The sequence below is a fragment of the Pyrus communis genome, chromosome 3 (assembly GCF_963583255.1).
Source record: "Pyrus communis chromosome 3, drPyrComm1.1, whole genome shotgun sequence".
Classification (NCBI taxonomy): Eukaryota; Viridiplantae; Streptophyta; class Magnoliopsida; order Rosales; family Rosaceae; genus Pyrus; species Pyrus communis.
The window spans coordinates 30790701-30809930 of NC_084805.1; the positions used below are offsets into that span (position 1 = coordinate 30790701).

Consider the following 19230-nt stretch of genomic DNA (forward strand, 5'->3'; position numbering starts at 1 on the left):
GAACCAAAGGTGGCCAAGTGGGAATCACATGAGTTTTGTAATAAGATAAGAGTAAACTCCAAACACAGGTGCAGCTCCCAAAATGCGGCAAAGGAAGATGACAAAATTGCCGGAAAAAATACAAATTGTTGTTTGGGCAAGGGACGGAATATTATCAAGCAGATTCCTTGAGGTTAGTTGTTTTTGTTCTTGTTGAGACAAGAAACTCAAGGGCTGGTTATGTAGCATGAACACTGTTTCTGGACTACGGATTATTGGATTGAGAATTCAAGTTCCGTCTAGTTTGCAGGTTGCATATTAGACCATCTTTAGAGGAAATGTCAAATATATATATAACAGTAACAAATGACATACCATTTATTCCAACTGAGATGTCAAAGCTGATATGGAAAATAAGGCTAAGATGACATAGACAAAGAGATGGCAAAATTGACGCTACCTTCAAATATGGTTTTTGCTACTTCCAAAGACATTTTACTTCCCTTACCTTAAATGTTAGCATATTTAAGTATTATTTTATTATTTTTACACCAACAACAACCCAACTTTGATAATTTTTGTTAAAAAAAACATAAATGAAGTAATAAATTTTGGTATATCGGGTGGGAGGAAAATATTTAAAGTCAACCGTCAAATTGAAATTTAAAGTTTTGAATTTAACGTCTCATTTTGGGCCATTACCAATGGAACATGCTATCTTGATTTGACCAAAAATTCATCTCTAACGAATGGCTAGGCTATAATTGAATAGAGCCCACCATGTTATTATTTGACTAAGGGGGCATCAAGCTGGCAAGTGTAGCCCCTCTTAACTTGTTTTTTGGGGCACATTTCATCTGCTACAATAATTAATTTAAATTCGATAAATTTAATTATTTCAAGTATGAACTTAAAAGTAATAAATTATTGAAGTGACTTTGTTTAGCCTTTTAGAGATGATATATGAATATGGTCCGACCCTGTTCATTTAAAAATAATTTATTACATGACTATAATTCTAATAGAGCTATATTTAACCATTTCAGTTGGAGATGGCCTTGAAAATGAATCTTTCAATAGATTCGAGACATAAGACCAAGAGTTTTTTGTTTATAGAAGCAAACATGTTTTGAATCCTTTGCATAAAGAAAAAATTCAATAGTTTTTATTTTAGCAAATGACATTATCTAGGGGTAAAGGAGTGGGTGAAGCCTCAAAATAGGCTAGCAAAAATATGGTTCAAATTCCCTTTGGCGAGAATCGAATTCTTACTTACAAATGAAGAGGAATACCACAAGACTTTAGTACTAAGTAGTATAAAAAATTCAGTCTTTTGTTAACACATGTGAGTTGTCTTATTATATTTGATTTTTTACTTATTTGCAAACAATACAGTAGAGTTGGTAGGTGGAGTTAGGTCTCTTGTTTTTAATTTTCTTTTGATATTTGATTTTACTGTTTTTCTTGAGCACTTTTGAATAAAAGGACAGTAAGAGACCTAATTTGACAGCAGCATTTAGTTTTTATTTATTTATTTATTTTTATTTATTTTTTTTTCAAGTTGTTTTCATTCGAAGCATAATATAGATTTTTATAAATATTTTAATTCATGTGATACACACATTGATTTTGAATAAATGACATCATCTACCTTCTTTCAACTCCAGTATCACCTGCCAAGTCAATACCACCACCACTAGCATCCCCTATCACCGTTGCCACCACCATCTTTGGCGCCACAACTTTCTTACCATTACCACCGCCATCTTCTCCACCATCACTGACTGCTTCACCATCGTCACCATCACAAGCACCAGCACCACAATGATCACTATCACCATATTCCCTACATCTTGTCCACTTTAGTCATTATCCACAACTAAAACAATTTTGCATAAAAAATTGTGAGAATATTTTTTACACGCTAAATACTTTTAAAGTTATAATTTATCAAATACGTATTTGTTTTACGTTACAATTGATTTTTCTCAATGCATAACAAAAGAAAAAATAAAATCACATTTGATTAGAGGTTCTTGAAAGATAGAAGGGGTTGATTTTGTTACTCGTTGGAAAATTGGGCTTACTAGCCCTTTTACAAATACACAAATCAAAATTAGCTGTGCTTTCAAAATACAATTTTACTAGTCATTTTAAACCAAAATACCTTTCATATTGTGTCAGTAATCTACTAATTTTGTGTCTATATTAACATTGTGCGGATAATGAAGAGTTTTTAGATTTTTTTTTACAGAGAATGCTTACTTTTGGTCAGTGAGTTTGTAAAAGGGTATTAAGCCCAATTACCCACTTAGTTTCGTACTTGGGTTCTTCCCCCGAGGAAGGGTCGTGGCCTAAAGTCTCGTCTTTTTCAGCTCTTTTTATACTTCGGTTGGTGCTACCGCTTGTCCGTCTGGAATCTCTCTCTGTCCCCACCTCTCTTTCTTACGACCAGAGACCAAACCATCTATCACTGAGAAATAGAGTCATTTTCTCCAAAACTTAGACCTCCTTCCTTGTTCTGAATTCTTTTGAATTACTACTACCACACACAGAGGCGACACACGCAGAGGAGAGGTGAGGAGAGGAGAGATCAAAGTTGGGAAATTGGAATATGATGGAGGAGACTAGATCCGTCGTCCGAGTTGGGTAAGTCTCTTCGCTTCTCTTCTTCTTTCGCCAATTCTCCATTTCTCCTAAACAAACAAACAAATATGAATGAATTGAATATAAGTATATTTTTCCTTCTCTCTAAAATCTGAATTCATAATAATATTTAGCAGCTTACTTGTTAATGAAACCCTAATTTCGGTGACATTTTGGAATGAGATTGTGACGCAGCCCTTGGTCCTCCTTACCAATCCTAAACTCGCTGCCTTTCGAAAGATTAAAATTTTTCAATTTCAATACTTTCAAGTGTTGTAGAATAGTCATGGGAGATGGATAGATAGCTCTACCACAGTCTAGTTGCCAATCTTCCCTTTTTGCAGGCTTATATTCAAGTTTGACTGTTTATTTCTTATTTACTGTAAAAGAATGTATAATTCACAGAATTTTGGTAGACGATGATTCCTTTTAAGAATTTTAAGCTACTTATTTGGAATTTTGGCATGAAATTATTTCTCTCATCTGATTGATGTGTTAGATAAGGTTTTAGTCGGTATGAGTCATTAAATTTTCTTTCTTTTATTCTTTACTTTTGTGCATTATGAATTTTTGTGGCTCTCTTTTTCATTTGTTTTTAGGTAAATAAATGGCAAATGTATCCACTAAAGGATGTTCCTAGTTCAGGCTTAGTCTGCAACAACTTTGTTGTTCATGGTTAACAGTTTGACAGTGTCATCAACACAATGGATCTCGTCAGTGGAGGAAACAGTCTCAACAATCCTAACCTTGCCTCAAAACAGCGATTGCGTTGGACACGCGAGCTTCATGAACGCTTTGTTGATGCTGTGGCACAACTTGGTGGCCCAGATCGTGAGTCACCCTCAACTTTTATCTGATCAACTGGGATTTGTTTTTTTTTTTTGTTGGTTGTTGCATTTATCTGCTGATGCGAGGGAATTAAACTATATATAAGTCGGAGCTGATATTTATGAAGGAAAATTTTGACCCTGTTTTGTACTTTGGTAGACGAAATCTTGACTTGACTTTTACATTGTTTTTCCATAGTTTCATCAACTACAATGGAATTAACTATTTCTTGTACCAGACGTGTATATCTAATAGGTTTTCTTGTCCTGGGCTACTAAGCAATCTCGCCTATTGTGTGAAACCATAGAGAAAAAAATCAGGTTGATTTTCCATTTAACTGAGGGAAGACCAGTTTTTTAGTTTGTTGATAGTGTTTTTCAGCTCACAATTCATAGTGAATTCCAACACTGACCCATAATGACCTTCCAGATATATCATATATGATTCTTTGGATAAAAATTGGTCCCAGGTTTAAATCATACTTGATCTTGCATATGTGGTGTATGTAATATGTTTGAGAACTTGGTTGAGATCAGAAGATGATATTTTGCATGACCAAAGATCTAGGATAGATGCATTATGACCTAGGGATTTCTGAGTTCCAATAGAGGCATCAGGCATCTGTCCACTTTCTGTAGTGATATTGTTTATTTAATCTTATGTTATTACCTTTTAATCTTTTTCTAGGTGCTACGCCTAAAGGTGTGTTGAGAGTGATGGGTGTACAAGGTTTAACCATATACCATGTAAAAAGCCATTTACAGGTATGTAAAAATACCTTCTGTCCAATGCTTGACTTTTCCTTTATTTTCTTCTCATTTTTGGCGGGTGTGAGAAGGAGTGAGGATACATTTCTTTCTCGATGGTGTTTCCTCTAATATCGCTTGTGTGATGCACTCAGAAATATCGACTTGCAAAATACCTACCAGACTCCTCATCTGATGGTAAGTGAACTTGATTCTTTCATGTTAATTATTTGTGAATTCGGATTCCATAGTAGGCAGGTCCTCTATAGTGATAAAGGCTTATCAAAGATGAATTATTATTGGACCCTTACTGTGTTTCTCTTCACATGTTATGCAAGGGAAAAAAGCTGACAAGAAAGAACCTGGGGATGTGCTTTCCAATTTGGATGGTTCATCGTAAGTAGATCTGCCTTTTATATCGACATTTCTTTCTGTTATCAGCTAAGATATGGGCCATGTCAATCAGAACCCCGTATTCTATTCTAAAGGAACCTGAAGTCAAAGTTTAAAATTGAAGGATTCATATCTAGTTCACTGTTTTTAAGCCACATGGAGCATACAAAAATAGAATATTACTGAATTATTATTGCATGTGAAACTATCAGTTTGTGTAAATTGTCAGTTTTGCTGATTGATGTGAGGAAGTATGTACTGTTTCTGTTCACAGTGGAATGCAAATCACAGAAGCACTCAAGCTGCAGATGGAGGTGCAGAAGCGACTACATGAGCAATTAGAGGCATGTTTTCTCGACCAAATATAGATTCCAATAAAATCATGTATTGTCACTGGGTTTTACATTTACCAACAGCATATATATGTTATCCACTTGAGATAAGAAAAATGTCTATTCAATGAACAATTTAAAAAAAAAGAAGAAATGATTTTGCAAATGGATTTTATCTTTTCTTTGCTACAAAGCATTATATCGCTTAAGGTATATACTTTTCACGGTTATTGTTGCCACTCAAAGTTCAAATTAGCTATTTCGGATTCACCTATCTTAAAGCAATGTATACCCTAAAAAATGATGTTGATAGTGTCAGAAATCCTTAGCAAGATTGAATGACCAAATTCTTGGATAGCAAAGAGATCAGTTAAAACCGTCTCCTACCCAACTACCATACTACAAATTTTGCTGCATATTATGCATAGAGGATAAAGGGGGAAGGGGGAAAGGTCTAGTTTATTCAGACCAGCATTGGCTGATAAGCTGAACTCATAAATGCCCAACAGGTACAGAGACAGCTACAGTTACGGATAGAAGCCCAAGGTAAATACTTGAAGAAAATTATTGAAGAGCAGCAGCGACTTAGTGGAGTTCTTTCAGAAGCACCTGGCTCTGGGCACTTAGCTCGTTTGTCAAGTGACAATTGCCCAGAATCTGACAACAAGACTGATCCTGCAACTCCTGCCCCGACCTCAGAGTGCCCCCTCCAAGACAAGGCCGCCAAGGAATGTGTGCCAGCCAAGAGCATTTCCATTGATGAATCTTTCTCATCGCATCGTGAACCCTTAACTCCAGATTCTGGTTGTCATGTTGGTTCTCCAGCTGAGAGTCCAAAAGTAGAGAGGTTGACAAAGAAGCGATGGGTTAACATAGGTGAACCATTCACTGATCCAGAAGCGGTGCTTACACACCAGATACTAGAGTCGAGCTTAAACTCTTCCTACCAGCAAGGACATACAGCTTTCCTGCCTAGGGAGCAGTTTCATCCCTCATCCGGGATTTCATTCAGGAATGAAAATCAATTGGAAAAAGATGCAGGCAGTGACATGTAGCTTAGTATTGTAGAGTTTTGAATTTGCCTTTGAGTTTCCTTGGGAGATACGTCTCGACTCTAATCAAGTGAAAGAATGTTGCTAATTACAGGTGTGCACATTAATCAGGTTCAAGCTTCTAGCACATCAGTGAACTCTGTGCCTTATTTAGATGGAGTGCATTGATGTGATCAACGGTTGGAATTAGTAACTCTACTGCAATACGATTACTATTTACTTCACAGCTTCTTGTTTGTGGCCAGATAGATATTCTTTAGATGCGTTTTCTGATTTCCATCTTCGGATATTCTTAGCTGACCCTAGTTACTTAAATTCAAATATCACAACCAGAACTAAGAGCTTTGGCTGGGATTGCCTCTGTAGGAAATACTTATGCTAGAAGTGCTTTTGTTAGAAGGTCGAGCACTGAAATGTGTTGAACTTTCAAGAGTAGGCCTCAACATGTAGTGCGGCGGATCAGGATCCTCTCCTGAGCAAAGGGTGAGAATCCTCCTAACTAAGCCCATCGGATCGTAGAAATTTTATCTAACGGTTACAATTATTATAACTTTTAGAGAGACTCATTGCTTGTAGCCGTTGGATAAAATTTCAACGGCCCGATAGACTTGGTCAGGAGAATCCTCATCCTTTGCTCAGGAGAGGATCCTCATTCGTAGTGCGACGGCTTGGGTATGCCTAAATTCCTTAAATTAAACAAGAGAATTTTCAACCAAATCAAGGCAACATAGTAAAATACGGGACTTGTATAGTATCTAAATGTATAGTATGTGAAAAATACGCAAGTGTAGTGTCAGGCAACTTTAATAAAGGAAAACTCTAAGATATTTTTGCTGGATCCTCCAATTACATATATTTATCGTACATTGTGTGATCAGAAATCATTGTAATTTTTTATTATTTAAAATTGAATATAAATAGTATCTGACAAAAATTAACCGCATAATATACGATGAACGGATGTGATTGGAGGATCCTTCAAGGATCCTCTCTCTCGAAATTTGGCCATAGCCTGGGTCTTACTGGCGTGCAGATGTTTTATCAGAGTAAATATAAGAAAAAGAGTCAAAGAGAAGCAGGTGAAAACAGGGGAGGGGGTTAGTAAATTTATTTATTTATTTTTGTAGCCAGCAAATTGCAACCGCAACTCCTGCCAAACGAGCTGAACCGATGTCCCACCACCTTGATGGGTTACAAGCTAGCCCGACTTAGCTCGGCGTGGGGTTATCAAATTTTGAATTAGTTAGTTTAAAAGTAATTTCTCATCAGTGGGTAATATGGGAAGTTGCGCTTTGTAGGATGGGAGGCATCAGTAGTGAGTGCGGGAGTAGCGAGAGTTCAGAATCTGACATGACAAACTGTCGCGGGGTGGCAGCAGCGAACCTGTTCATGTTAGTCCTCCTATGGCCCAACAGATTCCCTCTGCATTGCATTATGGCACTGGAACGCCACATGTGAGGGAGACGGAGGGCAATAGGAACCCGATACTGATAGATCTTCATGGAACCCTTACGTGACACGAAAATGGCACGCAGAAATTAGAACAGGGCCATGACAAGGAAATAAGAACAGCACCAATCAATGATTTTAAACAAGGAAAAGAAAAAAAAAAGGATTTAACAACCCATACAAGGTTGAAGAATACATCAACAACATAAGGTAAAACAATTGTAGCTACACACACTTTTTATACTACAGCAGTCACTAAGTGGGATGTCTGCAATTTTTCACTCGCTTTAGGATGCAAAGACGCAGTCGTTTGCTCAGGGCCTCTAACTTTTCAAATTTCTCACTGTTGGTCTTCTTTGGAGCAACGAGAACTTTCTTCTTTTTCTTTTCCTCTTTTCTTAGCTCTGATGATTTTTTTTGTATGCATCGAAGAGGCCTCGCAAACACCTTAAGGTTCTTCTACAATCAAAAGGGGCAACTTACAATCATGAAACATAAACTTGGAAATATATTTTTTAAATCCTATGCAGTGCGTGAAGAATGCGCAATAGTATGTTACGTATAATTAACTTTCCAGTAGATATAAATATACCGGAAACATACAATTACCCATTCTTTAAGCGACCAATGTACCTAAAACATCCTGATAGAATATTTCCCATTCTTCAGTAAACTAAACCCATAGACCATAAGAGCCAGGATCCAGGTCTAGATGAGTCTACAACATTACATTACCACCTTAATTCATGCTGACAAGTCCCACTGAACAGAAGCTAACATTAAATAAAAACTTTTAATTGGTGTGTGAAGAAAATAAGTCTCTACAGTAATCTGAATTATAAAGAGAGTCATAGGTTGGGTGTTGGGCGTTGTGTGAGAAAGAGAGACCTGATGACTGCTGTCAGCAGCTGTGCAATCAGCAGAAGATTCTTCATCACTGCCTCCTAATGAAGAGCATCTGCCCCAACTCTCCCTGTTTGAGCTTGTATATGAACAACATTCTACATTCTCACCATTAGTCTGCTCCTGTAAAACCATAACTGCAGTATTTCAGTATTACAATCTGTGAAGCAGACAAGTTGAAAAGTCATATGAGCCGCGAGTATAATCTGTCTTTTAATACAATGTATACTGAATTCTTCTTGACTTAAAAAAGCACTTCATCAATACATGAACACACAAAACTCCATTGGAACAAGAAACTATCATCTGCATTACCAAGCTAACGAAAAACCATTGCCAATCCATGGTTTTCTACTCTGATGACTGACCTCAATTGAAAAGATGGGGAAAAAAATCTAAAAGTTTACGTCACCTCTAAATGTGATGGTTTGTGACTGTTAAGTGTGTCAGCTTCATCATTCACAGAATCCTGCATTCTCAATAACTAGTATGTTACAGAATGACTCAATAAAATGGAGAATATGAAGAGACAAACGGTAAAAAAAAAAACACTAAAAGAAAATAAGGACATACAACAGCAGTAGTCGCTGGTGCAAATTCATAAAGAAGTTTGCCCACACATTTTGTGGTTGAAATGGCAGGAGGAGCAGAAGATGAACTTGCCACGTCAGTACCCGCAGAATGAACTCCAGTAATTATCTCATATAACAAGCCCTACAAAAGGGGTGGGGACATATTCATTTTAGTGCGGGAAATTATGTAACACTCTATGGTAGTGGAGCTCTATTTCCCAATCCCAGATAGTGGCTATGACTTATGAGGCATAGTCAATGTAAACGGCTTTCTCAATTACATGAGCCATAACAAAATGCTGACAACTGATCATTGTTAAAATATTATTGTGCAGCACCTGCTTTAAGCACAGGATACCACTGAATTATAACTGGGAAGCCAGCCGTGGAGTGCATAGAAGAATTTTCAGTGAACCTTATCATTTATGACCAAATGGGGATGAGGATGGTGATTGTGCATGTGTATGCGTTTGTTTTTTGACATTGAAACATAGCGTGATCTACAACGCTTCAAGATTAGCTGTGCGTGCTGATGATGGTGGTGATATTGGTGGTTACTATTATATAAAAATGATGCATGACTGCCACAAGCTCTAACTTCCATCCTCTCACTTTGATTTTGGGAGAAATGCCCTTTGGTTACGAAGTATCGATTAGAGCTACAGTCCATTGACACGGGATTCTTAAAAGCATATGTAAATTGGTTGGAGCGTCAGCTTGTACAATACTAGCAGTCATGATAACAAAATTGATGACCAATGGTAACACAAGAAGGTTTTCCACAATAAATCATATGAAACAGAAATCACCTCATCCAAACCAGCACCAATCTTCAAATCCCCCAAACCATAACACTTGTCAAGCTTACATGAATGAGAAGACGTTTGCGGGGGATGGAGAACATTATAGAAGAAAATGGAAACTGAATCATAATAAAACTGTGGTCGAGAAGAGTTGTGATCACCATCGAAATGTATAATATTTTTGTCCCCCTGCAAAGCATCAAAGATGTATTTGTTTCTCCCTGTATCAAGTGCAACATATTACTTTAAGGTAAGGATAAGATCCTTCAACGAGGGCAATACCGCATAAGACTTGTAAATGATGTCAGAATGATGGGTTTGGATGAATTTGTCATCCTTGGCATGTCCAAATAAAGCAGGAATGAATGTTTTGATTGCTACCTGCCAGTATTACACAAATGACCGAATTCAATATATAGTGGTAGATTAAAGTTCTTTTCAGAAAATAATATATATAGTGGTAGATTTACACACACGCTTATGCATATAAATGATCTAATGGCTGCAGAGAGTTTAAAAATAACAAGTATTGGTTCAGCATGTGTCTAACTCATCCCTAAGAAATGACACATTTATGATCCCCTTAGCTAAAATAAGGGACACACTGCTAGTGGCCCTGTAATGTGGTTCAATGATCCAGTCAATCCATTTATTAAGTCTCCTTTTAAGAATAATCTACGCAAAAGATCAGCCAATTCGAAAATTACAAGGAATGGATTTGTTAGGAATGGGTATCATTCCCATTCTTGTATTTACTAACAATCAAGAATTTGAAAGGAATGGGTATGATTCCCATTCATGAGTTTACTAACAACATAGGAATGGAAAAGTAAATGCATTTGGGTCTGTTTAATGGAAACACGATGTTCATCTACATAATTATAATTGGTTTTTTTTTTTTTTTTTTTTTTTTTTTTTTTGGCAGGATGGTCTTTTAAAGGCAACATAAAAAATAGACGTTCAAATTGGACTAGACAACAGAGTGGACTCCGCAATGTAACTCTTCAACTATTGTAAGAGATAACAGGGAAAGGGGCTAATGATAACTCATCCAATGTTAACAAAACTATTAATATAGAAAGACCTGCAAGCAATTAAGATCCATGATATCAAACTTTGCCTTCTTCTCAATTATCCGACGCATATATTGTACTGCCATCTTAACCTGGTTAAAAGGAAGAGATAAAGAAACTAAGGTTAAAAGGAAGGAGGGGTTAAGACTGGAGAGATGACATATAAAACCAGAATGAATATAATTAATGCTTTATCAACCATGCAAATGCTAATAATTTCTTTAAAATGATACTGATATTGGGAATTTCAGGGGATAATTTTTATTTATTTTTATAAATAAACAATATTATTAAGAAGAAAAGAGAAACAAAAAGAGTGGTCCAGAACACCACCACAAACAGAAAGCAGGAAAAAAACACAGCTAACTGCAAAAGAGCTAAAACACCCAAATACAAACCATAAGGCTGACCCTATCTATTCTAAACAAATGAAAGAGAGAAATTCCCCCGAACTCAGGGGAAACCGAGGCCCAAAGGGCAGACAAAAACTGAACTCTGTCCCATAGCTTTGCCACCGCGTGAACCAACCCTTCATAACCTTAGCTTTCTTACCCTTCTAAACCAGAACATGAGTTTGGCTAAGAGAAAAGCAATACCTTGGAAGTACCCAAGTTATACCATCTTCCTGACCAGCTTCAACCATAAGCCCAAGGAAACCAGACAGTGAAGAAAAGAATGACCAGAACATTCCAAATCAGACATACACAAGAAGCACCATTGAGGTGAGAAACTAAACTAAGGTCGTCTTCTTGAACCATGTCACAAGTATTGACCTTAGCAAGGGCAACAAACCCTACATACCCTAGATTTCCACAGATTCCCAACCCTCAGACCTCCCCCAATCCTACTCTTTGAAGCCATGTCGCACACGTGTCCAAATGAAACCTCTTATCAACTTCTCCCTCCTTGAAGCCACTCCCATCGGAATCTTAAATAAGGATAGATAATAGATTGGAAAATTTCCCAAAACATTATGGATTTGGTTAGATTCCCAAAGCTTTAGAGATAATGACATGGAGCACTTCCTTAAGTCTTAGAGCTGGAACTTTGGCAATAATCTTGCAAAGGCAAGTACCAAGGCTAATGGATCTGTAGTCTCCAATCTTCAAGGAGTCACTCTTCTTCGATATTAAGCAAATATAGGCTTCATTGGTCATTGTGCTAACCACCCCATTATTGTGAAATTCTGCCAGAACTCTCAGAGCATCATCATTGCAACGTCTCAAGGCCTTTGGAAACAGAAGAAGCCTAAAATGAAGTCCAAAATCTTTACTTTACATAAAGCCTCCACGCCCTCACCTCTATAATTTTCAAAAACCTTCTTGTTCATCTCATGACCATTCCACCCAGAATACAGCTAAAGTCCAGCATTTCCATATCTTCGATCCCATTTCCACTTTCTCTACCACAAGGTCTTAAAACATCTCAGCCCATGGATTACCCCTTCTTGAAGAAAGAGATTAGTACCTATTACATCCTTACGTTGCCTCTTTATTTTAGCTCCATACTATAACCAAATTATATAAAAAGAGTAGTTTCTCTCGTTCAAAAGTCTTGAATGTTATTTTGTAAGCTTCTGTTCGAATGTGCAGCTAACATGATATGCTACAGCCTGGCAAGAGATCATTTTTCCCATTTGTGTGAATAGGCGTCGAGCGTGTGTGGCTGTATGTTACTGTATGTAGGTAGGTTGGCAGATACATTTGTATAATTATTATCCGATACAGATTTGGGTTGGCAACGTTGACCTTGTCTGGTTCTTAACTTAATTAGTGGTATCAAGAGTCAAAATTATATTTCACCAATTATGTCAACTGCTAGTCCTGGCCATGCCATTTTCAATCTACAAGCTTTTATGCTCCAGCTGAAAAAATTATTTTGCGGGAGCATTTGTTTATAGTTTTTGCAATGATGAATTTATCTTCGTAGTCTTGCATGCATCATACAATGTGGATGCTAAGAGAAATGTGTGTTTTTTGGTTTTGTGGGGGGGGGGGGGGGGTTGAAGAGAGAGAGAGAGATTGTACTGTAAATTTAGGAAGCCGAATCTTGTATACATCAACTAGTTCCATCATTAGAACATACAAGCTTGAAAAGGCACTATCCAACACCATTCCGGAAATGGAAGGGTCTTCTGCTCCATAAAGTAGGCTGCATTACACATATGAGGTTAATTACTTCAGGAGTTTCAAAAATATGCTTATGTGAATGCAAAATGTAGAAGTGTTTCTTTACGCTCAAAGAAGAATATAACTATCCTTGACCATCAAGCCAATACGAATTTTTAATGCAGTAACAAGTTAAAGAATCCCAAAAGACCCTTCCATATCCGAGTCAATGATACAAGTTAACCTAATGACGAGCCAAAAAATGAATAGACGATGTACCATGTGACTGCACCCATAGATCGCCCCCAAAGACCTATACGCGAGATTTGCTTTTTGCTTCTTAAATATGAAACCACAATCTTAAGGTCATATCTCTGAGCAGGAAAGAAAAAATTACAAACTGCACAAAGTGAGAAAAGTAAGCATAAAGTAACAATGAAAGTTACACCATACCTCATGCCAACCAAGGCTTACATAGTTACCATCAGATAATCCTGAACCGGAAAAATCAAGAGTAAAAACGGTGATATTTGATGGAAGAAGCATTACAGCAGCTTCATTTGCATCTGCCCGACACCCACTGCATTGTTGTCCATTACCACAGAGTCAGTTCTACCTCTTTGTCTATAAAGCACCTTTAACACTTATGTTCAATTATTTAAAACACACCAGAGAGCTGTGTTGGAGAAGTGAAAATAATGTATGATGTTCAACAATCTGTTTATAACCATAATGTATAGGTGGAACCCAAAACACACCCCAAGTGCATATAATCACATACACATTTACTTTGTTAAAAAGGGAAGAAAAAATTCTCAAATAATCATTACACACCTGTTTCCATGGCAGTATATAACACATGGAAGAGAAACATCATCAGGGAAAGGAGAAGGCAGATAATGGCTACACCGCAAGGTATGGCCCCTAGCATTCGTAAGCTGCAAGTATTTAAAACATATAATCTAACATTGCTGCCAAGCGAAAACAAGAATGTTCTGATAAGCGGTAACTGGTGGCCATACTTGCCTCCAAGTCCTGTCGTTTGTATGCTCTGCCTGCAAGCGTGAAATCCCTTTCCCAAAGATATTGATCTGGGTTATACTCTGCCCTGTTTACAACATTGCAGATGCGTAGAAATGAGCAAGGGAAAGACAAAAAAATCACCAATATGAAGCTCAAGGTATCATCTTGGTCGATGAAACTGAGACCAAGAAGCATCATGAGATGAGATGCATACCTGGGAGGGCGAATGACAAAATTAATGAACTGATGGATCATCTTGCTTCCAAGCGTCCCTCAAAGCTACTCCAACCCATTACTCTGACAGATAACAAAAAAAGAAAACGACAGCAGAGGATTCCTGACAAGTGAGAATCCCCCTCACTTCAAAATTCCCTCAAAAAGAAAGGAGCAAACATATGGAGGGAAAAGAAATCAAATTCAGAAATAGAATTCCAGATCTCATTACCCAACTCTTTATCTTATGAATGCAACTAAATAGCGAATAAGAGCAGAGCTTTTTACCCTATGGCTATTGGCTAGGGCAGGAGCATTGCCCCGTGAGCAACCTCCAGAAACACCGTGAGCTCCAGAAACAAGCCGCAATTTCCCACTTTACAGTTGTATACAAAGAAACCCGGACACCACGCCACAAATCATAAATCAAAGCAAACCCACCCTCTTGCTGTTACTTTAATAACATGCACATGAGAAAAATATGCTCGCAAGAATAAAAGTGAATTGAGTGAATTTATATAAAATAATGAAATGAAAAATTATTTTTGTTTTTTATCACAATAAAAAAATTAAGGACAACAATATAATTTCATAAAACAAAATTTTGTTTTTTATGTTTAAACCTCTCCCTACTCTCAATTCTCTCTTACTCTCTCCTTTAACTTTAAAAACAAAAGTAAAATATTTCACATACTTTATGTGCCGACATGTACTAGTGTAATAATAAAATAACAGATAAATTAGGTTTTCATCATTCATTTTAATTTCTCATTAATTAAAACTTTATTTATTTTTCATTTTTGATCAAGGTCTTTTGACTCATTATTTGAATATTAATTATTTATATGTCAACATACGTTAATTTTAGTCACTCAGTACTATAGTTTGGTGATATTCCTCTTCACTTGAAAGTAAGAGATTTTGGGTTCAAATCTCGCAGATGGCGAATTCGATACCAAATTAGGTTGCCCATTGTGTGGCTTAGCCGAACTCCCCCTCCCCATAGTGTAAAAATATATCGATGTACTAAAAAACATATGTCAAATTTAAAAATGAAAAACTTATTAATCATTTCCAAATATATGTTTTTAGTATTTTTCATATATTATTATTTTTCATTTGTACCAATATTCTTGTTAATGTCAATTTGTACCCATAAATTTGAATTTTTATTTGCACCTTTTTTCAAAATTTTACCAATATATTTTGAATTTCAGTTTGCACCCATAAATTTAAATTTTAATACCCATATTTATTTTGCTGAATATTTGTACTCATGCTAATTTATTTTTTAAATAAATTAATAATTTCATGGGTACATTACTTTTTTGCTAGAACTATGTGAAGAATAATATTACTATATTATAAATTTTAAATTAATTATTATATTGTAAAAATATTATTTGAATTTGTTTAAATTTCATAATTTGTGGGATATTGAATGCATAAGTGCATGAGTAAAATCCCTCAAATGATGCTAGGAACCTCAATCAAACTATTTAAACAAACAAGATTTCATTCTAACAATTAGGTTGACTGAAAAAAAAAAAAATAACTATGATAGTTAGAACTTTTGGATTGAAACTAGAAAAAAAGGAGATGAACGGCATACCTTATCTTCATTTGAAATATTAACCTTTCGTTATAACCAATAATATACAATCCCACAATCAATTCGATTATACACCAGTTCTACGTTAACTTCGATCCTTTCTTTTTGAGTGCATGGAAGACAAAGATAAAATGAATATTATTAAACAAAATTAGAGACGATTTTATACACCAAACGAAACAAATTAAATGGACGAAGAACCCATCATCATATTAGAAGAGCACCAGGGGAAACAAAATTAAAGAGACTTTGTACTACTGCCCATGGAATGCTATTTGAGTCAAGCCAAGATTTAATAAAACACCAAACGAAAATATATTACCCCTGAAATTTTATGAAGGACAACCAATATTAGATAGAGAAGTTCTCCACCAATTAAATATTCAAAACTTTTCCATATGTGTGTGGAAGAAGATGGAGAAGTTCTTCGCTAGAACTGAGAATAGGATCGAAGAATAAACAGACCAACAAATAATAGAAAGAAGACATGCAGACTTAGAAAAGTAATCACAAAAGGCAATGTACAAAAGGCAATGTAATTGGACTTAGAAAGCATCCAACCTTTTGCCGTTTCGCAAATTCTTTTTTGGCTGCATATATCAAGGGTGTTGGAGTGAGATTTGTAAACCACAAGTAACTAATACTAGTAAACTGCCAAAGCAGAACATAGAGGAAGGAAGACGTGTTTGGTTAAGCCACCCTCAATTTGTTCATCATCAAGAACCACTTATATTGATTTCAAATCTCATAGACCAATATGAGGAGTTATACCAATCACAATGATCATTTTGGTTTAAAAACTAAAAATGAATAAAGAGTTGTTTTCCCCAAGGATGAAGAGTTATTTTCCCTAGAAGAAGCATAAAGATTTGGGGCGTTTTGATATAGACACCTCATTTTTAGGCTTCTTAGATTAAACATCTGTTTAATTTAACAATTTGATTAAACATTCTCCTACAATTTTGGTGCCATGTGTATTTTAATTAACCCATTGTAATGTACCTAAATTACATATTTTGCCATAGCCTTTAACATATCTCTTTGCTGTATCCAGTTTCTTCACCCCAAAATGCACACAAATTTCCTAGATTCTTGCTAACTATGTCTCAGAGTTTTAATTCGAGTAGAATACTTGTTGAATATCAGAAGGATTTGAATTTAAGGATATTTATAATGTTATTTTTCTAGTGAATTTTATTTTCCAGTGGCACTTCCTTCCTATGAACGTACCATAAGTTTCAGCAGCCTTCTTTTCGTACCGAGGTCGACGTTGGTATTCAGGTTCTAGTTACTGATTTTTATTCAATCATTAGTCAGGTGCATTGATTTTGATTGTCTTTCGAAGTCGAGGGTTTTGATTAGACGAAAACAAATGGAAGATGAAAACTTGATTAATCTAGGTATAACTGAAGCTGTTATCGAGTTAAAAAACATGATTCACACGTTAGGGTCGATGCATGTTGTGTATTAGCCAAATGTATTAATCGAATTAAGGATCACATATGGAGCTTCGATTGGATCTCAGATCCATCCAACTTGCTAGGAGTTACACCGCAACGTACGTAGTTAGTATAAGAAGTTGAGGGTCTTGAGCAAGGCTATGATTAGTACATTATTAATGTTATGCTGACTCATATTAGATTGCAACTTTGTAATGTACCAGTTAACATTTTAAATTTGGTACATTATTGGACTGCAACTTTGTAATGTACCAAGAGTTTGGTATGTCATTTAATGTTATGCTGACTTATATTGATCGTTTGGTACATAAAGTTTTTATTTTTGAAACGTATTTGTTTGGAAAAACGTTATACAGTGTGTTTATAATGTACCAAGAGTTTGGTATGTTACTTAATGTTACAGTGACTCATATTGATCATTTGGTTCATGATAGAATGTTAAATTAGATCATTCAAGGCGTTTGGTACGTAAAGTTTTTTTTTTTTTTTTTTGAAACTTATCTGTCTGGAAAAACGTTATACAGTGTGTGTTTGTAATTTACCAAGAGTTTGGTACGTTACTTAATGTTACACTGACTCATGATGATCATTTGGTTCATGATATAATATTAAATTAGATCATTCCAGGCATTTGGTAGGCAAAAGTTTCAGTAATTTTTGAAACGTATTTGTCTAGAAAAACGTTGTACAATGTGTTTGTAATGTAATAGGAGCTTGGTACGTTACTTAATGTTACACTAACTCATAATGATTTTTTGGTTCATGATATAATATTAAATTAGATCATTCCAGGCATTTGGTACGTAAAGTTTTTTATTTTTGAAACGTATTTGTCCGGAAAAAAACGTTATACAGTGTGCTTGTAATGTACCAGGAGTTTGGTATGTTACTTAATGTCACACTAACTCGTAATGATCGTTTGGTTCATGATATAATGTTAAATTAGATCATTCAAGGCGTTTGGTACGTAACGTTAATTGCATAGGGGCAAAGTTATGCTCACTGGTCATTAGCTCCTATCAAAATGAGATTATACAAAGAAATTAGATTAAAAGCTAGAAATGGATGACGCCATTGGGCTAGTATCGATATATATAGTAGGCCAACTAAGAAATGTGGTTCTCTGTTCGGAGGCTTTGATTTTGAAAAAGAAAAGAAAAGAAAAGAACGTGAGGCTTTGATTGAAGGCTTGGTATGCGATATCAAATGTTTAACACAACCGTGGTCAATAGATTTTCGTTTTGCTCCTCACGAATTTAATGAGGCAGCACATCCAATGGCAGCTTTTGTTTCACTTGTAAGTGACTTTCATAGATGGGATTGAATTAAAAAAACGTGGGAGAACCGGCTTCCTAAAGAATAGGCACGTACAAAAATATATGTACATAAAAGGATATATATGAAATTTAATAATTAATATATTAAATTAAAAAAACACAATAATGACTTGTAATCTAAACAAATATAAAAATGCTGACATGGCTATTGTTTAGGCGTCCTAATCAAAATTTGTATTAGAACCAATGTTTAATCTAAAGAGTATTAAAAAAGTGATGGGGATTCTAATTTTCCCTAAAGATTAATTTGATACTCTTTGTAACTAAAATTTATGTTAACTACATTTCACAGTTCACACCCTCGATTTTTGGGGTTATTTTCAAAGCAAGCCATGAGATTTTAATTATTTTCACATTGCTCCCTGAGATTTTTAAAGCATATCAATTTATGCTTTTTTTTTCTTCTTCTTTCTAACAAATCATTTGAATCTTCATTAAATTGATGACATGGTAAGTGTGGAGCTCGCGACATGTAAGTCGCATTTTTACCACGTTGAATAAAGAACTCCTCAATTTAATGGAGAATTAGGTGTTCAATCAGACAAAAGATGTCAAAACCAACATCCCTCTAACTAAGCGTCGACTGCATCAGCATCACTTTACAATTGTTTAGTATTATATCAGAACCGGTGGCAATCTCTACTAAACTTCATAAAGTAAATCAATTAAAAATTCTAGCACCAATCTAACTTTGTCTTCCA

The 19230-nt window shown here is 35.7% G+C and overlaps 2 protein-coding genes across 8 annotated transcripts; one reads left to right on the top strand and one right to left on the bottom strand.

The window, feature by feature from the left end:
* Window positions 1-2343: 2343 nt before the first annotated feature.
* Window positions 2344-6200, top strand: LOC137728798 (myb family transcription factor PHL7-like). Of its 4 annotated transcripts, none has more exons than XM_068467567.1 (7): window positions 2344-2628; window positions 3317-3456; window positions 4141-4217; window positions 4355-4397; window positions 4547-4595; window positions 4867-4936; window positions 5434-6200. In XM_068467567.1, exons 1-7 carry the CDS (start codon window positions 2594-2596, stop codon window positions 5977-5979), a joined length of 960 nt encoding a protein of 319 aa, XP_068323668.1. In that variant the 5' UTR covers window positions 2344-2593; the 3' UTR covers window positions 5980-6200. The 4 variants fall into 4 exon arrangements, with proteins under 4 accessions (XP_068323668.1, XP_068323670.1, XP_068323667.1 ...); XM_068467569.1 differs by having other exon boundaries at window positions 2346-2628; window positions 3309-3456; window positions 4538-4595; XM_068467566.1 differs by having other exon boundaries at window positions 2346-2628; window positions 4538-4595.
* A 1301-nt stretch (window positions 6201-7501) lies between these two features.
* On the bottom strand, window positions 7502-14595 carry LOC137729291 (uncharacterized). Of its 4 annotated transcripts, none has more exons than XM_068468175.1 (14): window positions 14409-14595; window positions 14122-14204; window positions 13911-13992; window positions 13719-13822; window positions 13338-13464; window positions 13164-13258; window positions 12804-12927; window positions 10788-10868; window positions 9986-10084; window positions 9710-9892; window positions 8902-9042; window positions 8741-8797; window positions 8314-8451; window positions 7502-7884 (listed from the first exon to the last, which is right to left on the bottom strand). In XM_068468175.1, the coding sequence occupies exons 2-14, from the start codon at window positions 14160-14162 to the stop codon at window positions 7681-7683; spliced, it is 1476 nt and encodes a 491-aa protein (XP_068324276.1). In that variant the 5' UTR covers window positions 14163-14204; window positions 14409-14595; the 3' UTR covers window positions 7502-7680. The 4 variants fall into 4 exon arrangements, with proteins under 4 accessions (XP_068324276.1, XP_068324277.1, XP_068324275.1 ...); XM_068468176.1 differs by having other exon boundaries at window positions 7502-7881; window positions 14122-14244; XM_068468174.1 differs by having other exon boundaries at window positions 14122-14244.
* Window positions 14596-19230: the final 4635 nt, after the last annotated feature.

Bases quoted from the DNA above. Each gene is read 5' to 3' on its own strand.
- LOC137728798 (XM_068467566.1), top strand. From the start codon at position 2,594: ATGATGGAGGAGACTAGATCCGTCGTCCGAGTTGG. The intron at 2,629-3,316 runs GTAAGTCTCTTC...ACAGTTTGACAG, and splicing joins AGATCCGTCGTCCGAGTTGG to TGTCATCAACACAATGGATC. The intron at 4,218-4,354 runs GTATGTAAAAAT...TGATGCACTCAG, and splicing joins ATGTAAAAAGCCATTTACAG to AAATATCGACTTGCAAAATA.
- LOC137729291 (XM_068468175.1), bottom strand. From the start codon at position 14,162: ATGATCCATCAGTTCATTAATTTTGTCATTCGCCCTCCCAG. The intron at 13,823-13,910 runs GCAAGTATGGCC...AAATACTTGCAG, and splicing joins ACAAACGACAGGACTTGGAG to CTTACGAATGCTAGGGGCCA. The intron at 8,452-8,740 runs GTGACGTAAACT...ATGGTTTTACAG, and splicing joins ACAAACCATCACATTTAGAG to GAGCAGACTAATGGTGAGAA.